Source organism: Sesamum indicum, linkage group LG5 (genome assembly GCF_000512975.1).
Source record: "Sesamum indicum cultivar Zhongzhi No. 13 linkage group LG5, S_indicum_v1.0, whole genome shotgun sequence".
NCBI lineage: Eukaryota > Viridiplantae > Streptophyta > Magnoliopsida > Lamiales > Pedaliaceae > Sesamum > Sesamum indicum.
In genome coordinates this window covers 303,232-320,569 of record NC_026149.1, presented here as the reverse complement: position 1 = coordinate 320,569, position 17,338 = coordinate 303,232, and the positions used below count along the sequence as shown (strand labels likewise).

General features: G+C 31.3%; 2 protein-coding genes across 2 annotated transcripts in view; both read right to left on the bottom strand.

Moving 5' to 3' along the window:
- Window positions 1–3,610, bottom strand: part of LOC105161372 (translin-like) — a gene marked incomplete in the record, with an annotated part of 3,858 nt that extends 248 nt beyond the window's left edge. Inside the window, 6 exon segments of the mRNA XM_011079030.2 lie at window positions 211–346; window positions 799–824; window positions 1,557–1,601; window positions 2,093–2,208; window positions 2,282–2,378; window positions 3,005–3,610. Coding sequence (XP_011077332.1) covers window positions 211–346; window positions 799–824; window positions 1,557–1,601; window positions 2,093–2,208; window positions 2,282–2,378; window positions 3,005–3,254 — 670 coding nt within the window.
- Window positions 4,488–5,686, bottom strand: LOC105161371 (transcription factor TCP11). Its single transcript, XM_011079029.2, has one exon. It carries the CDS (start codon window positions 5,371–5,373, stop codon window positions 4,726–4,728), a length of 648 nt encoding a protein of 215 aa, XP_011077331.1. The 5' UTR covers window positions 5,374–5,686; the 3' UTR covers window positions 4,488–4,725.

Sequence of the window (17,338 nt, the reverse complement as noted above, 5' to 3'; positions counted from 1 at the left end):
GTGGAAAAAAAAAAAAAGAACCATTTTGTTTAATGCATATCAAATTCATAGAAAAAGAAAGAAGAGCTTATAGTTGGAGCAACTTATGGAGATAAAAATACGCAAATTCCTGAGAACTATTAAAGCAAAGTGCAGAACAAAAACTCTTGGTCCTTATTCATATCAGATATCAGATTGCATTAAGTATTTTTACCAGAGTAATAAGCTTACCATCAAATTTCTTGTGCAGAAAGTCATTCCGCAGGTTGAGCATGCGAAATGCTGCATTCACATCTGTTAAGAACTTCAATACTTTTCTTGGACAGTCATAATTACCAGCAGTCACTTGGTTCACCACATACCTAGGCTGCAAATGATCATGTAACTCAGTAATTTTCTTTCCAATAAAAAGCAAACACATCTATAATCACCAACTACTTGCCTCATCCATTACAAATGGCAATGCATTGCATTTAACTATTTTTTCTTTCTAGAGAAATTTTGGTAAGGAACAAAACCAATGGAGTTATGTTTCTCGGGCTGATGCCATCTAAATTTACCATTCGGATATGTTGCTTTCAAATAGAAGTGTCTGGACCATCTCCAGTTTTCCATTGCACAAACAAAATTTTGTGCCAGATCAGAGATGGTGATTTTTCATTTGATTCTTATCGAGAGCACTATTTCAGAAATTCAGGTGGTTTTGCATCACCACTTCGGAGACATCCTATCTCAAAGATATGAATTCATTTTCTTACACCAACTGTTGCTTTTCTCAACATTAAAGTGCAGCAACAGGCTTTTGATGAGAGCGCTTACCAGATCATTGGACATAAAACAAATTCCTGCAGAAGAATAAAAACTTTATATTAGAGCATAGGAGAAACATGACCAAGTTAAAGGATGCAGGAGAAGGTAAACACGGCTGTTCATAGCTATATAATGTAGTAAAGGAATAATTAAAGAAATACATAAAATGCTACAGAAGCAATGTGACAGTAACAGAAAAAAATTAATCAAATTCCCTAAACAGCAAAAGCACTTTCAGAAACACAGTCAATTATCTCTATGTCGCTTCCTTTGAGCTGTAAATTCCCTCCCTCGGACTAACTTTTTCCCAAGTCTTGTTCAGTCCACACCATTATTATACTCTTCAAAAGACCAGGAAGGAAAGCCAATGAGCGCAAGTTTTAAATGCTTTCTATCCAAATATGGTGTGAAGGACAGTTTCATCTACAGCTACAAAGTGAACTTCCAGAGCAAGATGATGGTGAATAAATTCTCAAGATTTTCACTATTGTTGAACACTGAAAAACACTAGTGCATTCAGATAAGGACCTGCAGTAATATTAGTTGTCAAATTTTTTTTGGTGGCTCGACTAGAGGTTTACTTTCTGAATTCGTTTGTGAAGTGGTAGTTTAAATTTAGACCGAAGAATAACACAATTAAAGAATTCTGTACATACAAATATAATATGAAGTAGCATAGTTGTCTCAGAACTGAAAGTTGTTGCCTACCAAAAGCAAGACAAGCAATTAAAATAAAAAAAAAATGTAGCCAGAACTTTGACGCTTACCAATGAGATAGTCTTCAATATCCAGGCCAAACTCCAATGGCTTTACTGTGTAAAAGAGCAAGAAACAGAATTTCAAACACTGCCATTTCTTTGGGAACTGTAATAAATTTATAGATCTGATATAATAAACTGAAGAATATCTTCACAAACTAATTCAGCATAATGGTAAAAAAGAAAGAGATAAAGCTTGAGTATCAAAATCTAGCTTTAACTGCTTTCTGTTGCCAGTTTTAATGGATACATATTTGGGCTCATAAAATAGCAAGAAAGTGAAAGCAGACTTATCTCCTTATAAAGCTAAGCAATTTGCAGCTAGATCCAACGTAAAAAAAGAGCAGAGGAAATGTGGGTCAAAGAAATCCAGCATGATCAAACATCATGAGGCCACAGCTGTAGGATTAGAACTAAATTTGATGGGCAGAAACTTTCATAAAGATGAATAACCTTAAATTTTCACAAAAGTTTTATTCAACAATAAAGAAAAATATATACAGGGTCCAGGATAGTCATTCACTTGTAATTTAAGTGGAACATACACCCAAGTTTTTCCTCAGCTTCTGCATGCAGAAGAAGACTCTCAGTTTCTAACCAATGCATGAATGCAAGCAGCCATACTACATTCTGTGTCTTACCCCTCCAATCACCATGATACCTACAAATGAACCATACAAGTATTAGTTCTGAAAACAGAGAATTGCTCGAGCACAATAAATTCTCCTTCTCACCTGTAATAATGGCCAGGGCATTCCCACGTAATTTCTGCAAGCTTACCATATAGCTCTTTCAGCACACCAATCTGCCCTTTTGCCTTCTCCAAAACCTCTATTCAAAAATCAACTATTTAACAAAAATGATATCTAAAACAACCATAGGAAGAAACAATGACTAGTTTCAATAGTAAGAAAAAGTGTTGAAATTCTCTCATCTCAACTTTATCCTAGCATTTTGCTTCCATCTCTCCCAATATAATCTGAATCACATTCAGAGGGCAAATCAAAAAGTCACTTTCAAATGCCAACATAGCTTCTTTGCTGTCACCACGCAAGAAGTATATGGTATTGGATAGTGGATAGAATACAGCCCGATTAAGTCTGTAATACTTTCTAATTTCATTAACAAGTATAACTAATACTCCTGTGACAATATTCTAATTTTATTGTTTCTAAGGATCAAAATACCTATCAATAAAAGGAATCATATTGATCATCAACTTTCAAGCACTATCTATAAAAGGAATAGTAGGATATATTTTTAAGTCTTAACAGACCTCCATGTCAAGTTAAATTGTACTTAAAAAATTTTAGGTCCGAAGGAGTATCTGGTTTTGAAAACCATATTCGAATGGCATAGCTCGTAACAATGGAAGATAAGTAAATCCATGAAAAAGGGGGAGAAAGACAAAATTGGGGGAAATAGGCAGGAATAAAGCTGAAATCAGAGAATTGGACCAGTTACGGGGCGAGACTGATGAATAAGCAGTAGGCTTGAGTGCATAAGTCTGGCCGCGGACTCAATTTCCGAAGCAACGCTCCGAATACGCTCACGCAAGCAGCCGGAATCATCGAAGTGGTGGCGGAAATCCTGGAACTGCTTCTCCAGCGCGGATGAATGAGGGGAGTGGGAGACACTGTCTTGGGTAGCCATCGAAGTGTGTTTCGAGGTCAACATAGAAGCAGAAAATTGAAGAGAAGAATCCATAGTTGCAGAGAATCAAGACTGATGTGAGCTCACAACTTGTGTATAGCTTAATCTCTGCCCTTCTAACTAATGCTAACGAATTGAACAAGTGGTAAAAGAGTGAACAACTAATTACAAGGGAAGAAGTTGTTATTTCAGTTAAAAGGCAGAAAACATAAAAGTGATGTGTGTTGGCTTGGTAATGTGTGTCTTGTTTCTTTTGCTAGTTGCAGAAACAGAGTAAACCAGCAAGAATTCCTTCAAAGTGAGAATAGAAAGCTTAGAGGGCGAAACAAGGGAGGATAATGAGGGAGTTTCGGTTGGGAATACGGTTTTGAGGAAATACGAGTGTAGTCCAAAAACCGATTTCATTTTGGTGTAACTTTTACTTGCCACCTTCAAATTAAGAAAACATTATTTCATTCCCTTGTAATATTTTTTCCAGAGATATTACTTAGAATAGTGAAAATATAATAAATTTTTATTTGAACTTAATAATAGCATAACCTAATTTATTATAAAATAAAATAGTTATAAATTATGTTTGTTTTGCTATGAATTAAATGTAAATTTTTTTAACTTTGAGAGATTTATTTGCAATTCAATCTCAGTGAGCCATTTTTCAATAAAACTACATATTGATATTTTAAATTGAGAGTGGGTAAGTCTTAGCGTAATGGTGGGACCACAATCAATAAACAAAGCTTTTAATTTGACCTTAAATATGGGAGCGGAGCAGGAGGAACAGCATATCCAAGTTTCACCTGAGCCGGGTCCCACCTCCATGCTCCAATCATTGTCTCACTATCCCACAGGCCTGCGCACTCTTTTCACTCAGTATCCCATTTTCATTTCCATCACAATAAACTCTCCCAATTCAACACTATTATATCCTTTCATACATCTTTATGCTTGGAATTCAAAATTTTTTATAAACAAATATTTTGAATGTGTGCAAGAAAAACAATACTGATTTCAATTTATTTTGCATTTTAGTGATGAGATCATTCTGGGAATATTATTTATAACTTAAAGTATATATGGATTGCATTTGATTTAAATTTATAATGGTGAGACTCGTTCTTTAAACATCGGTATGATTTAATATTTTATTGCAATTAAACTTTTTTTAGAAACAAATTAAGATTTCACTGTGCCATAAGTAAAAAATGAGTTGAGTAAGCAGTCAAATTCATGTTTTCGCAAAAAAATGCATAATTATAATTGTCAGTAATTTATATAAATATATATATATATATGACATTTAATTTAAGCTCAGAGTACACAATTCCCAATTCTGAAAAATAAGATGAGAAGACATTTATCTTAAATTCCAAAAGGGGCCCATTCCAAATTTAATTTTCAATTTTCCCCATTTTTAAATGAGAAAAAGGCCCTGAAACCCTGACAGGTTAATTATAGTCATACACAATTTAATTAATTGGAGTAGCCTAATTACTCCTGCTAGATAGGTTATAATCTAGCCCGGTACCTACTGATTATCTCCTCCCACTCCGCTATAACTGTCCACCTCGTCCTCCACCATAGCCGGTTGCAATAGCAGCGCCATAAACGGCATATGCCGATACCCGCTCATAGGAAACTCCAACGTCGACGCCTCCTGCTGCCTCAGGTTCGGTCTGCAGTTTGGCTCCGGAGGTGGCCCGGCCGTCAACATAATATTGCTGCTGGGCGAAGATAAGGTCATTGGGGATTGGACGGTGGCGGAGGGGTTGGAAAGCGGGACGGCGCAGGAGGAACTGGAGATGGCTTGCGCCGGGACGGTGCCAGTCCCGGTAGCGGCTATAATTGAGGGCTCGGCCTGGCGAAGGAGCCACTCAATCGTCTCGCCATCAGAGCGATGGCCGAGTTCCCGCGTCAGCTGGAAGACGCGGGCAGCGCAGAGCGCCGGTATCCTGATGCGGCGGCCACGGCCGTTGACCTTGGAATGGCGATCTTTACGGGAGGACCCACCAGCGGGCTTCCTGGAGCCCACCCTCGGCGTTAAATTCTGGGTGGCGGCGGAGGCGTTGGTGAAGGGATGAGGGGCGGTGGGCGGAAGGGCGAGATGGCGGAGGTTTGGTGGAAGAGAGAGAGGGTTGTCAGAGATTTCGTTAAGAACCATAGCGGAAGAAGACATAACTTCACTGACGTTGAGTTTTATTTATTTGTGGGGTGTTTTAGGGTTATCGTAAAGAAGGAGACTTGCTCTGTGTGTGTGTGTGTGACCCCACAAGTTGAAAAAGTACAATTGAGAGAGCGTGGGTGGGCTGTTTTATAACAAGAACTAGGTGGGCCAGTCCCTGCTAAGCTTCTGACATTTGTACCTCGGAAGGTGTATGTGGGCTTTTGGGCCTAAACTATGGCTATGGGCTTCTGGGTCCCACACTGTCAAAAATATTTTTGTCTGTACAGTTGACAACTTAATATTTATTTATGAAGCGTCTGGTATTTGAACTTTGAATATATGCGTGTGCTGAGTGTGTGGGTATTTAAAAATAATAATAAGTCTAATTACCTGTTTCCTTTTCAAGAAAAGTAGCATTCTTCTAATTCTTTTCTTTTAAGAGCACAATTTGAATTGTCCCTATGGTTTCAAGAAATTATGAGTTTGCTCCTATTCACACTATATAATTAAAGATTAAAATAAGCATTTTAGCATAATTATTAATTGTCATATCATAATTTGTCAACGTGAACTTTATGTAATTGAACAATTCTGTACATTGCAACACAAATTTTAGCTAAAAACAAAGGTTTTTTGTCGTTTCTTTAATTGTACCCATTTTATTATGGAAACTCCATAACTTCACGTTTCGTTATAAATTTCCGTACAATGTAACCTATATTCATAAATTAGTAATGATTTGTTCACGTCATTTTCCCATTTGCATTAACTTAGATAAAATAATAATTACAGAAAGTACAATCATTCAAATTGCATCAAAACAAAAATAAAATATTTTATCATATGCACGATACAAATTCTCGTGACTAACTTCATACCAAAATCGTGATCAAGATTTTCTTTTATTCTGGATCATTGGAGTATACACAAAAAAATTAAAAAAAAAAAAAGAGTTATACACAAAAAAGAAAAAAAAAAAAAAAGAGTAGCCATTTAACTTTTCCTACATCCTAGTTACACAGTTTAAGTACCATGCCCCCAGAGTACAAATGCAGCTACAATTACTAACAAGCTTGAGGTTATAAATTCAATTATTATTAAATGTGTGCGTATTTATTTCAGTTCATGTAAATTTTTATAATCTATTGTAATGTAAATTTATTAATCGAATCGACATATTATTCAATTTATTGATATTATTGCATTTTCAATTATACTAAGAGATTTATGCATATCGTCCTTTATAAATAAATTCGAAGTCATGGATTCGAGTCTTATTGAGCGTGTGAATATTTGTCTCACCGTATGTGAGTGTTTATTGTAATTTGTTTATAGTAGTATTAATGTATTCGTTGAATTAAAAATTATTTTAACTTATTTTTAATATATTAATATATTTATTGAATCGAAATCTTATTCTGAAAAAATATACTAAGAGAGTCATTCTCAAAATTCAGCGCCATTTTTCAAAATTTTCAAGAATCAGAGTGTGGGCATTACAATATTGTGAGGTCAGCCCGGGACAAGAAATCTTTGTGCTGCTGTTCCTCCCAACTACTTACCTTACGTTTCAGTTTTTCTTTCACTTGTCGTAAACAGACAAAACTGTTTTGGTGAAGAATTAATGTAAAAATGAAGACGTGTATTCTTTCTGGGAAAATGAAGAATTTAAAACCAGAAAAAAAAATAAAGAAATAAACAGGGTGTTTAGTAAATTACAGCATTAACCCTCAAAGGAATCTTAATATTTACTCATTGTTTTATCCTTTTTGGGAAAACTACAAGATTTAAATGAATGTCTGATATTTTTCATTTATTAATCATTATTGTTGATATTATCTAAACAGAGGATTATTGAAGTTTTTCATTAATGCAATTACTTAATTAATGGTATCTAATTTGCTGGTTTGAAGAGGAGAAAATGGGGAAAAAGATTGAGGATTAATACTTTTTTCCAGCTGGATTTACATTTAAAACTTTATTATATGGGTGGTTAAATTATTTAGTAGAATTATATTTATTTATTTTGGACAATTGTATGAAGTCTTGACACTGTTCCACCAATTTTTTGTGATTAAGAAATGTTCTTCAACTAATAAAATAACTCTTATAAAAAAAATTGATAAGATAACTAACTTTTTTAACTTACTAAATTTTATATTAACTTAATTATTTAATTAATTTATATTAAGAATTAAAAATTATTTATTATATATAGATAGGACGGCATGTCAGGACGAATAGTAAAACAAAAAGACAAGAGAGAAAGAGAAGAAAATGTAAATTGGGCTTATGTGAAGCCCAAGTGGGTATTTGGGCAAAGATTGAGGGTAGGTTATGTATTTGGGACGAATACGTAGGACTCTAACACACATCTTTCAATTCCATTTTTGACAGGAATTGGGTGGGGCCACGGCATCTCCAAACGTCAGAGATTTTATTTAAAATCGCGTAAAAGAAGTGACAATTATTATGATAACAAATGAAGGTGAAAAACGATATATTATGCTTACTGCGTCATATAAACATCGCTATCAAGCTTCTTATTTTTTCAAAATATAGTAACTGCATTTATGAAAAGTGAAAATTAATAACTTTTTTTATCTAAATAATTTTATTAATATGAAAATGGCATCTCAAGAAACACTAATGGAACCTGCATTTTTTAACTAGACCTCTATTTCTAAATGTATATTGGGTTGGGTTGCGTTGGACAAATCTAGAATCAAGTGAACCAAATAAAAATAGAAAATGAGTCGGTACGATACAGACTTGATTCGGACTAAGTTGATTCTAGATTTGGAATTAGTCCAACTCAATGATCCAAAATAACTTGGTCCTAAGCCGAACCTAGTCCGGGCTAGTATGTTGTCCCATTTGGGTTTAATAATGTATTATATGTAATTTTTATTTTATTTTTGAATTGACTATACGGTAGATTTTTTAAAAATGTGCAGCTCTAGAACTTTTATTTTTATTGTTTTATTTCTAAAGTCTTGTACGTTAATTCATTAATACTCTTTAATTATTTTCTCAAAGTTTATTTCAATTTTTTTTACTTGTTATTATCTAAGTTTATTAGCCAAATTATTGTTTGAATTCATTATGTAGTTTTAACTACTCTTTTGCTAGTTATATATATATATATATATATTTAATACAACAATAAAAAAGTTAAATACTCATTCAAAAAGTATCTTAATTTCATAAAAGATAAAATAAAACCCATCAGACTTGATATGGGCCTGGATGGAAACTCAATCGAACAGGTTTATGGATTGGATTGGAGTTTGAAAATACACTGAACTGAAACTCATTTAAATGTCCAAAAATATTCTTGGACCAGCCATAAAAAATATTAAACTAATTCTAAATTAAAATTTTCAAACTGATCTATTCCACTAAGTCAAGCTTTTCAAACTTGACTTGTATTGTTAAAATGGTTTTAAACAAGCACTTAATCACCCCACCATGTGGGGTGTTGTCTATTAAAATGACCACTTGTGTCCTTTTCTTTATTTTTTCTTTTGTTTTTTTCGCCTTTAAAAAAAATAAAAATAAAAACAAAAGGGAAGAAAGTTAAGAACAAAATAATATATAAATAGAAATAGAAAAATACAAAAACGAGGAATGGACGGCGCCGAGGAATCTAATCATAGTAAGGAAGTAAGAGCGCCGGGCATTGTCATTGTGTTGTGTAGTAGTACTAGGTCAGGTGGTCGTTGTCTGGCATGACGGGCGCACACAACCCTCATTCTCTCCTACTATACTATATATCTTTCTTAAATTTCCTATCTATCTATATAATAATTTCAACATCCTTACTAGATTTCCTTGCTTTGACTTTCCAACCTTTATTCTCCTACTAATGTTTATATGACTCATCAAAATAAATCCCAATCGCTTATTAGACCTGGAGGGGGTGGGGGGTGGGGTGTTAGAGAAGTTATCTTGAGCTGCCCATTTAGGTTTATTGTTGCTTTTACAATTTTTCCCTCCATTGAGACAAGAAATTACAACTTCATCTCATGTTTGAAATTGAGAAAATCAAACATGTTTAAAAAAAAAAAAGAAAATCAGTGCTAAATCTTGATGAAACACAAACATGGTAAATGTTTGTCCTGATTTGTTTTGAGAGTTTTTGTGGTGTTTTTAGATGTTTTGAAACAGTGTATCATTTGTTTTTAATCCAAATAAATCTACACTAATTATAGGCCCTACAACTAAAAAAATTATATACATACTCATACATATATAAATAAATATATATAAAAGAGACATGATTTGACAATGAACAGTAGTTTTTGTCTCTCACTAAACATTATCAAATATACCGTACTTATTTTATATTATCTCCAAAAATAAATCCAAACATATACATTATTTCTAATACATACTTATCTTTATTTTTCTCTTTTTATCTTCACAAATCACACTAAAACAAGTAAAAAGTGGAACCAAACTTAGTGATGACCATTCTCTGAGGTTGTCGCCTCTCTCGGGCCGTCATTCACCGCAAAATCCGTTGTTCTTCTAGGTTGCCCAAACAACATTCTTGTGAAATCCTACAAAAATGGCTAAAAAAGAAAAAGAAAAATTGATCAAAATACATTGGATGACGATGAAAATTTTTATGTGATAGTATTCGATCTAATCTATTATATTTGATCATATTTAAATATGTTTAACCGTTGTAATAAGCTGTCAATTTAAGTCTATAAATGACAGTTTTAAAATTTGATTTTTCACTCACAATATTTGTCATACAATGTAAACAATCAACCACCTTGTTAACAGATCACACTATTAAATCGGATAAATAAAAACTGAATAAATTTTTTTAAATTACTCTGTCAAACTATTTTATTCAATCAGACTCTATCAACAACTTTTTCCAACTATATAAGTGGAACGACCCATTCTCTCAAACTAGCAGGCCCAGTACAAAATGGACGGCCCGAGACAATAGTGGAATGAGTTACCCCAACCAATCCCAACTGATCCATTGCTTGTGAACTGATAGAAATACCCCTATAAATTATAAAAGTTGCATTATATTCAGGAACATTTTAGGAATTGTGCATTTTATATATCCAACCTTTAGTTCTATCCAATAAATGGTGTATTAGCAAAGAGATATTCTAATAGTTCGATTCTGTTTAAACATGGCAATAGATTCAGGTCGACTTAGCAAGTTTGGGATGGGTCTTAGATTTTGGTGCAGACCCCTCCAGAATGATATATGTAATTTTAATTTATAATTTACTCAGATACATTAACTTTTTTAGCAATACATGTATTTATAAAATAAATTGTATTTAATAAAAGAGTAATTTTTTTTCCTACAGAAAAATCAATTTCTTGAAAAATAAAAGAAAATTAATTAAGTTTTACGAGTTGAATCGTTGTCTGAAAGAAGGGGTCACAAATTGCAAAATTCTACTAAAAGTGAAGCGGGACGATGCTAGATAGGAAACCGGCCACGAATCCATTTCGTTGTCATACCTAATTCCTCGAACAAACGTTTTTTATTTATTTTATCACAAATTTTTTCGTTCTTGATTTAATTATTTGAAAATTATACCTTGATTTCTAATCCTTTCAAACATTGGATCCACATAATTTTGGCCCCTCCAAATTGAAAGGGTCATAAAGTACAAATTAAAATAATTTTTGGGTGCGAATTTTCCTAAATTATTTAGATAAAGAAAGGTCCATCAATCATAATGCTTGTGCTTCCCATCACAATTTCTTGAGGTTGGCCTACACATCTTCAGGTGGGCAGCTTAATTCATGCAACGGAATCTACTTTATAATAATTAAATTAAAATATATTTTCATTTATAAACTATACTTTTTATGTAGGCTACGGATATAAAACAATACGAGCGTTATCAATTGGTAGGAACATTGTCAAGAATTTTCGACATGCACATGAGATTTGAAAGATCCGGAATTAGGTGTGCATGACTGAATATGAGATATGAATGTAATAATGATACTTAAGAAAGACAATCAAAAATAAATTGCAACCAACTCTTATGAGATTTGATATAATTTAGATACTTTATTGTTATTTGAAAAATTACTAATATTCCTATTAATGTTTGATAAGATTATGTAATTTTTTGATAGAAGCTTGTAATTGTCAACTTTACTGTTATTATATATATATATATATTATTAAAAAAATAAAAATTATAAAAAATCGAATGAGGTGGGTAAAAAATGACAAATGGTCCACTTAGTTCATAAAATTTTAAAAAAATAAATAAAATTATAATTCATAGTGAACGAGGGAGTTTTAGCTAGTTCACTACGAAAAATAAATGAAAACCTGATGAGAGACTAACGGATTAAAGCAGATGTTAGATGGTCGTTAAAATGAGGGGTATATTAGTAATTTCTCAAATGATAAAGAACGTATTTGTAATTTTGTCTAATATTAAGAGAGCTTATTGTAATAATTGTAGTTGACGTGATGTGTCTTTTCTTTTTCTTTTTTTCAGAACAAAGAATTGCATTATTTGAGAGATAATCCCAAAAAGTTTCTCACAAGCAATTACATATTGATCGAAATAAAAAAATATATTACGAGACAAGATGAGATGCGATGGAAATTATTTCAGAAGCAAATGTCTAATGAAAATTTATTTCTCAACAGCATAAAATAGCGATTACCTTCAATATTCATCTACTATTAATAGTTAATCAATATTAATATTAAAATATTGAACATTTAAATACAGATGATGAATAAAACATAAAAATTAATAAAAAAGGAAAGTTCATCGTGAGTGATGATACATGAGGAATTTGTTGTGCATGCGCATGTACATTGAGTATTGTTCCTCGATTTTATTAATATAAATGTTATATTTCCCATATTCATAATTAATTGAATTTTGTTTTATTATAGTTTTTCTTTTACTTTTCCGTGGGCGTGTGGGTATTTATTTTCTTGGAATCCCTTTTCTATAACTTGAACTTCGTATTATTTGCAAAGACTGACTTATAATTAGGATGTGAATATTATGGAACTATAAGAACAAAAGGTTCTTTAAATTTATTGGCAGTTTAATTAAGAAATCGAACTTTTTTATATGTTTGTACGCGCAATTTGGAGTTGAACATGAAGTATTTTACATATATGTGTGGGAATAATCTAGTACTAGGTTGACTTTAATTTATAAATCCAAGAACACTTTATGGGAACTTGAAGCTTGTGGGAGTTGAGGAAACGTGACTCGTACTTTTATGAATTAATTAAAATTCTGGTTTTAATAGTGTATTTTAATTCTTTGAACTATAAAAAATTCTTTAAAAAGATCTTTGCCAGTTGTAAATTTAATGAATCAAGGAAAAAAAAAGTGAATTTTTTATGTGCAATTTTATTTAGCATTTGTGAGAAAATAAAAAAGAGAAGAAAGAATAAATAAAAGAAAAGAAAATCAATAAATTTAAAGAAGAAAATATTTGGTGGATGTAGTGTTGGTGGGCTAGCGCCAACGCATCTACAGGACAACATCCAACTGCGACATAAAGGGTCCACCAGCCGCTCCCAGCCCCCCAGCCGCTCCCAAAATATTCTTCAACTTAATTACAATACATCCCTCGTATTATTAATTTCGTGAAAAAGCTGATTTCATAAGTTTTTTTTTTTAAATATGATCTTATTAGTTTGCAATAAGTATTGTTTAAAATAATTTATAGAGAAAGTTACAACATTAATTGTGCTAAGAATAATATTAATTAAAACCTTGTAATTTTGCTTTTTGCTAAATGTTGCTGATTCTATGCATGTCTCCCTTTAATTGTATTTTGTTATAATACCAAAAAAAAAAAAAAAATAGAGTTAGCTAACACTTAATTATTACAATTGACAACTGTAAATTTATGCAAATATTTCTAATTTCATTAGTATTATTCACTATTATATATTAAATTATGGTATATGTGGAATTAATTTGTTATTGAAATATTAATTACATGCTAATTACATGACATGACCTCGAAAAGTAAGATAATTTATATGATGATGTCAGAGAAGGTATCTAATTAAATCAAAGCTCTGGATTATTATTTTGATTCATATATTAAAATTGTCGTAATTAATTAATCAATGTATTTTAGGACACCTGAAGTTTAATTTTGCTTGTACTATGTATGTGAAGTTCATATCATAAACATAATCTATAATCACCTTTATGTTATAGTTGGATTGAAAATTGTTTTTCTCCAATTTTCGTATTTTCACAAATGTAATATAATTGTTCGTGCACTATGAAAATTTTGGTATTGTAAAGGGGCGATTGGGATACACAAATTCATTTTTGAATATTTGCCAATGAGAAAAACGTAAATCTTGAGGATTATATTTTTCTTAGTTTTTCAAATTTAATATCAGACTGTATTGATATTTGAAAAGTATTATTAAATATATCGTACAGTCAAAAGCACTACAATTAATACTCACAAAAGTTAAGAGAATTATTTAAAGCAAACGTTACTATCAAGAATCTAACACATGTAATGTTCAAAGTAAGTATCAAATCTACGAATATTATCTGAACGCGTGTAATTTACTCAAAATATTAATATTTTTTTTTTAAAAAAAAAGAATGAATAATTGGAGACTTTTTCCAGCTAGGTTTATGCCAAGTGAGCATGTAAGCTCAACCTAGTATAAAACCTAGTACTTCGGAACTGAGAGGGCATCTCATCAACTCCATATATCTTTTCAATTCCTCCCACCCCTCTCTCTCTCTCTCTCTCTTACACACACACACAGTTCAGTTTGTGCTAACAAAGCCTTTTTTTCTTGTTTGTATGCATATGCAAACCCTAGTGTTTAATTAGGGTTTTTGTTCTTAATACCATAGAAAAAGGGTTTTCTTTCCGATTCAATTAATATTGATAGAAAGATGTGTGAACGGATCGATAAATAGTCGTTATTTTGCAAATGCAGTGTCATCAAGATTCACATTCAAACGTCCTGACGTGATACGACGACACGCAATGAGAATCTTGATGATGCTGCATTAGCAAATATCGACTCTGGTACCAACAGTAATATATATATATGTATATATTATGACTATTTGATTTCCAGTTATTGTAAATCTAGCTCACGTCTCTTGTTTTTTGATCAATTGCTCTGTGTTCATTTCACAAAATTTTGGTAGGTAAATTTGTATGGATCATAAATAAATATGTGGTATTGGTATTGATCAATCACATCAGACGGTACTGATCGAAGTGAAAGGTAATCTATATTAGATTTTGTTGTCCATTCTCAATTATATGCTTCCCTGTCTCCTCTTTTATTTTTTTTCGAGTCAAATAATGTTCGTAAATTCTAAATAACAAATAAATGTGTTCATTTTCTGACTATTTGAGGAGCTTTCCGTATGTATTTTATTTAGGTTAATTTCTTGCTAATGGGATGATGAGGAACTATGTGCACCATAAAAAGATTCTCTACCTTATTAATCATTATAATTTAAATCAAAATAAATCAATATTATTTATTACAGTCGAATAAATTTGATGTGAAATATTAAATTTTGATGTCCACGGTTAATTAATTAACATTCGTCAGTAATTAAAATATTTACAATAATTTCTAGCTGTAGTTAATATTAAAATTTGCAATTTGGTCCCCCTCCCACAACCTTTACTAAAAGAAATATAATATTTAACTATAATTAGTGAATAGTTATTGATCATGGTTACACAAATAATTATTGGCCGTGGTTCTTACAAGTGTGGTGAAAATACATTTGCTCTGACTCAAAATCATGCCAAAACTAATTTTCATAGTGAATAATTTGAATTTTTGCATCATTTTATGTCTAATCATATTTAATAATAATTATTTATCGCGATTTTGATCCATAGTTATGAAATTGTAATCAATAATAAATTTCTTCTCGGACTTGATACTACTATATATGTATCAGCCCTTGCCACATATATATGATGCGTTTATGAGCTATTTAATTTGATTAATTAACAAATTCTAAGTACGATTTTTTATCCTCAAAGCTAAATATATTATTGGACATCGACGACTACATATTTAGGGCTTGCAGGATTATGTGATAAACATTAATAGTTGAATATCACATTATTGCATATATAGTACTGATTTATTATGATTTCAAACCCGTAATAATTTATAATATAGAAAATAATTCATTCTATTTGTAATGTAAATAGTTGTCAAAGAGTCACACACGCGCGCTCATATATAAGCCCATATAAAGATCAAAATATATTGCAATGCATAGAAGAATGTCTTCATATCCATGTTGCAAGGCTCATTCAAATTTGCTATGTGTGTGTTGGAAATTTTTTACTCGAATTAGGTTTGGTCGAATCAAATTAATTATATAGTAAGTGTGATACATTTGACATCTGATTGGTCACTTTTTTTAAATTTTACGCCAATCACATTATAAGTATATTGTACTTATTATATAATTAACTCAAATCCAATGAAACTCGACCTAGATTAGTATTTCCTGGTGCGCGGGTGTGTGTTTATGATTTGGATTTCTCATGATTTTGGTTCATTAATTGCAGTATATACAATTAGGCTTTCTTAGCAGGAAAGAGACGTCCACATGCAGCAGACCATAAATTGAGATAATCAGGTGTTAGCAATTTATTAATTAGGATTAGGATTCTCTAATTTGTAATTCCAACCATAATCTTTGCTTTCACACCTTTATCTATTAAGTTGGCGAATCACTAAAATTATGATAAATTAATACTATCTATTACAATCAAACAAAATCAATGCCAGTACTTACGTTTTAACCACAGTTAATCGACATTCGCCATAGTTTTCAGCTGTTGTTAATGATTTAGTCTTGCTTGCAGAAATAACAACGGATAACTATTATGCTGTCGTAATTAATTAGTATTCTCTATATTCTTTTACTTTTTATCAGAATAATTAACCATTATGAAAATTTATATTTCTTCTAGTGAATTATTTACTTTTCCTTTTTACTAAAATAAATTATAAGTTTTTAATATTTTATTTTTAGATTTTGAAAAATACGCGAAAAGTGTATCGTAAAAGAATCTCTGCAAGATATGAATTAGTTTTACTCAATTTTTGTGAGTAAATCAATTACAATTACGTCACGATCTCAATCACTGATAATTATAATAGTTAATATACTAATCATCAATATTAAACATATATAATTAATCACGACGACTCTCATAATAATGATACTCGAAATTATGATCTAGAGTTTCAATTTTGTCAATTTAAATTGGGCATAATTGACTAATTAGCTTTACTTAGCAGTTGGGCCCTAGTTGAAACCAAACTTTGCGCAGAATATGTTTGTTCTATATTTACCTTAATGGACTCATGGGTCAAAAAGGCCCAACACCATTAGTATGTTCATAAGAATTGACCCATCAAGTTCTGGGCCACACCAGATCTTGATCAAATAAAGCCCAATAAGGTGGTTCTGTGAAATATTTTCTTCTCCAAACCTTGAAATTTCTTACTGAATTGGTCAGTCGAACTAATCACATACAAAATGTAATAAATATATACTAATTATGTGATTGATTGAATTATACATTAATTATATATGATATATATTATATTTACCATATAATTAATTTTGGTTTGACCAAATCTGATATAAGTTAAATTTCGCTTTAAGCATTGCTTATCAAGATAAATCCTTGAAATTTGTAAACGCATGCTATAAATATTGATAAAATTAAAATAATATGTTTTTAATGAAAAAAAGAAAACAGCCCTCGACTACTATTTTCAGGAAATCACAAAAAAAAAAAAAATAGTATTTCGAAATCTTGGATCTTCAAATTCATTTATTCCTATTTCGAATTTCAAATACCAAAGAAAAAATAAAAAAGAAAAAAGAAATACCAGATTTTTGCTTGAATCCATTGATCATAGTCGTCATCAATTCATGGTAAT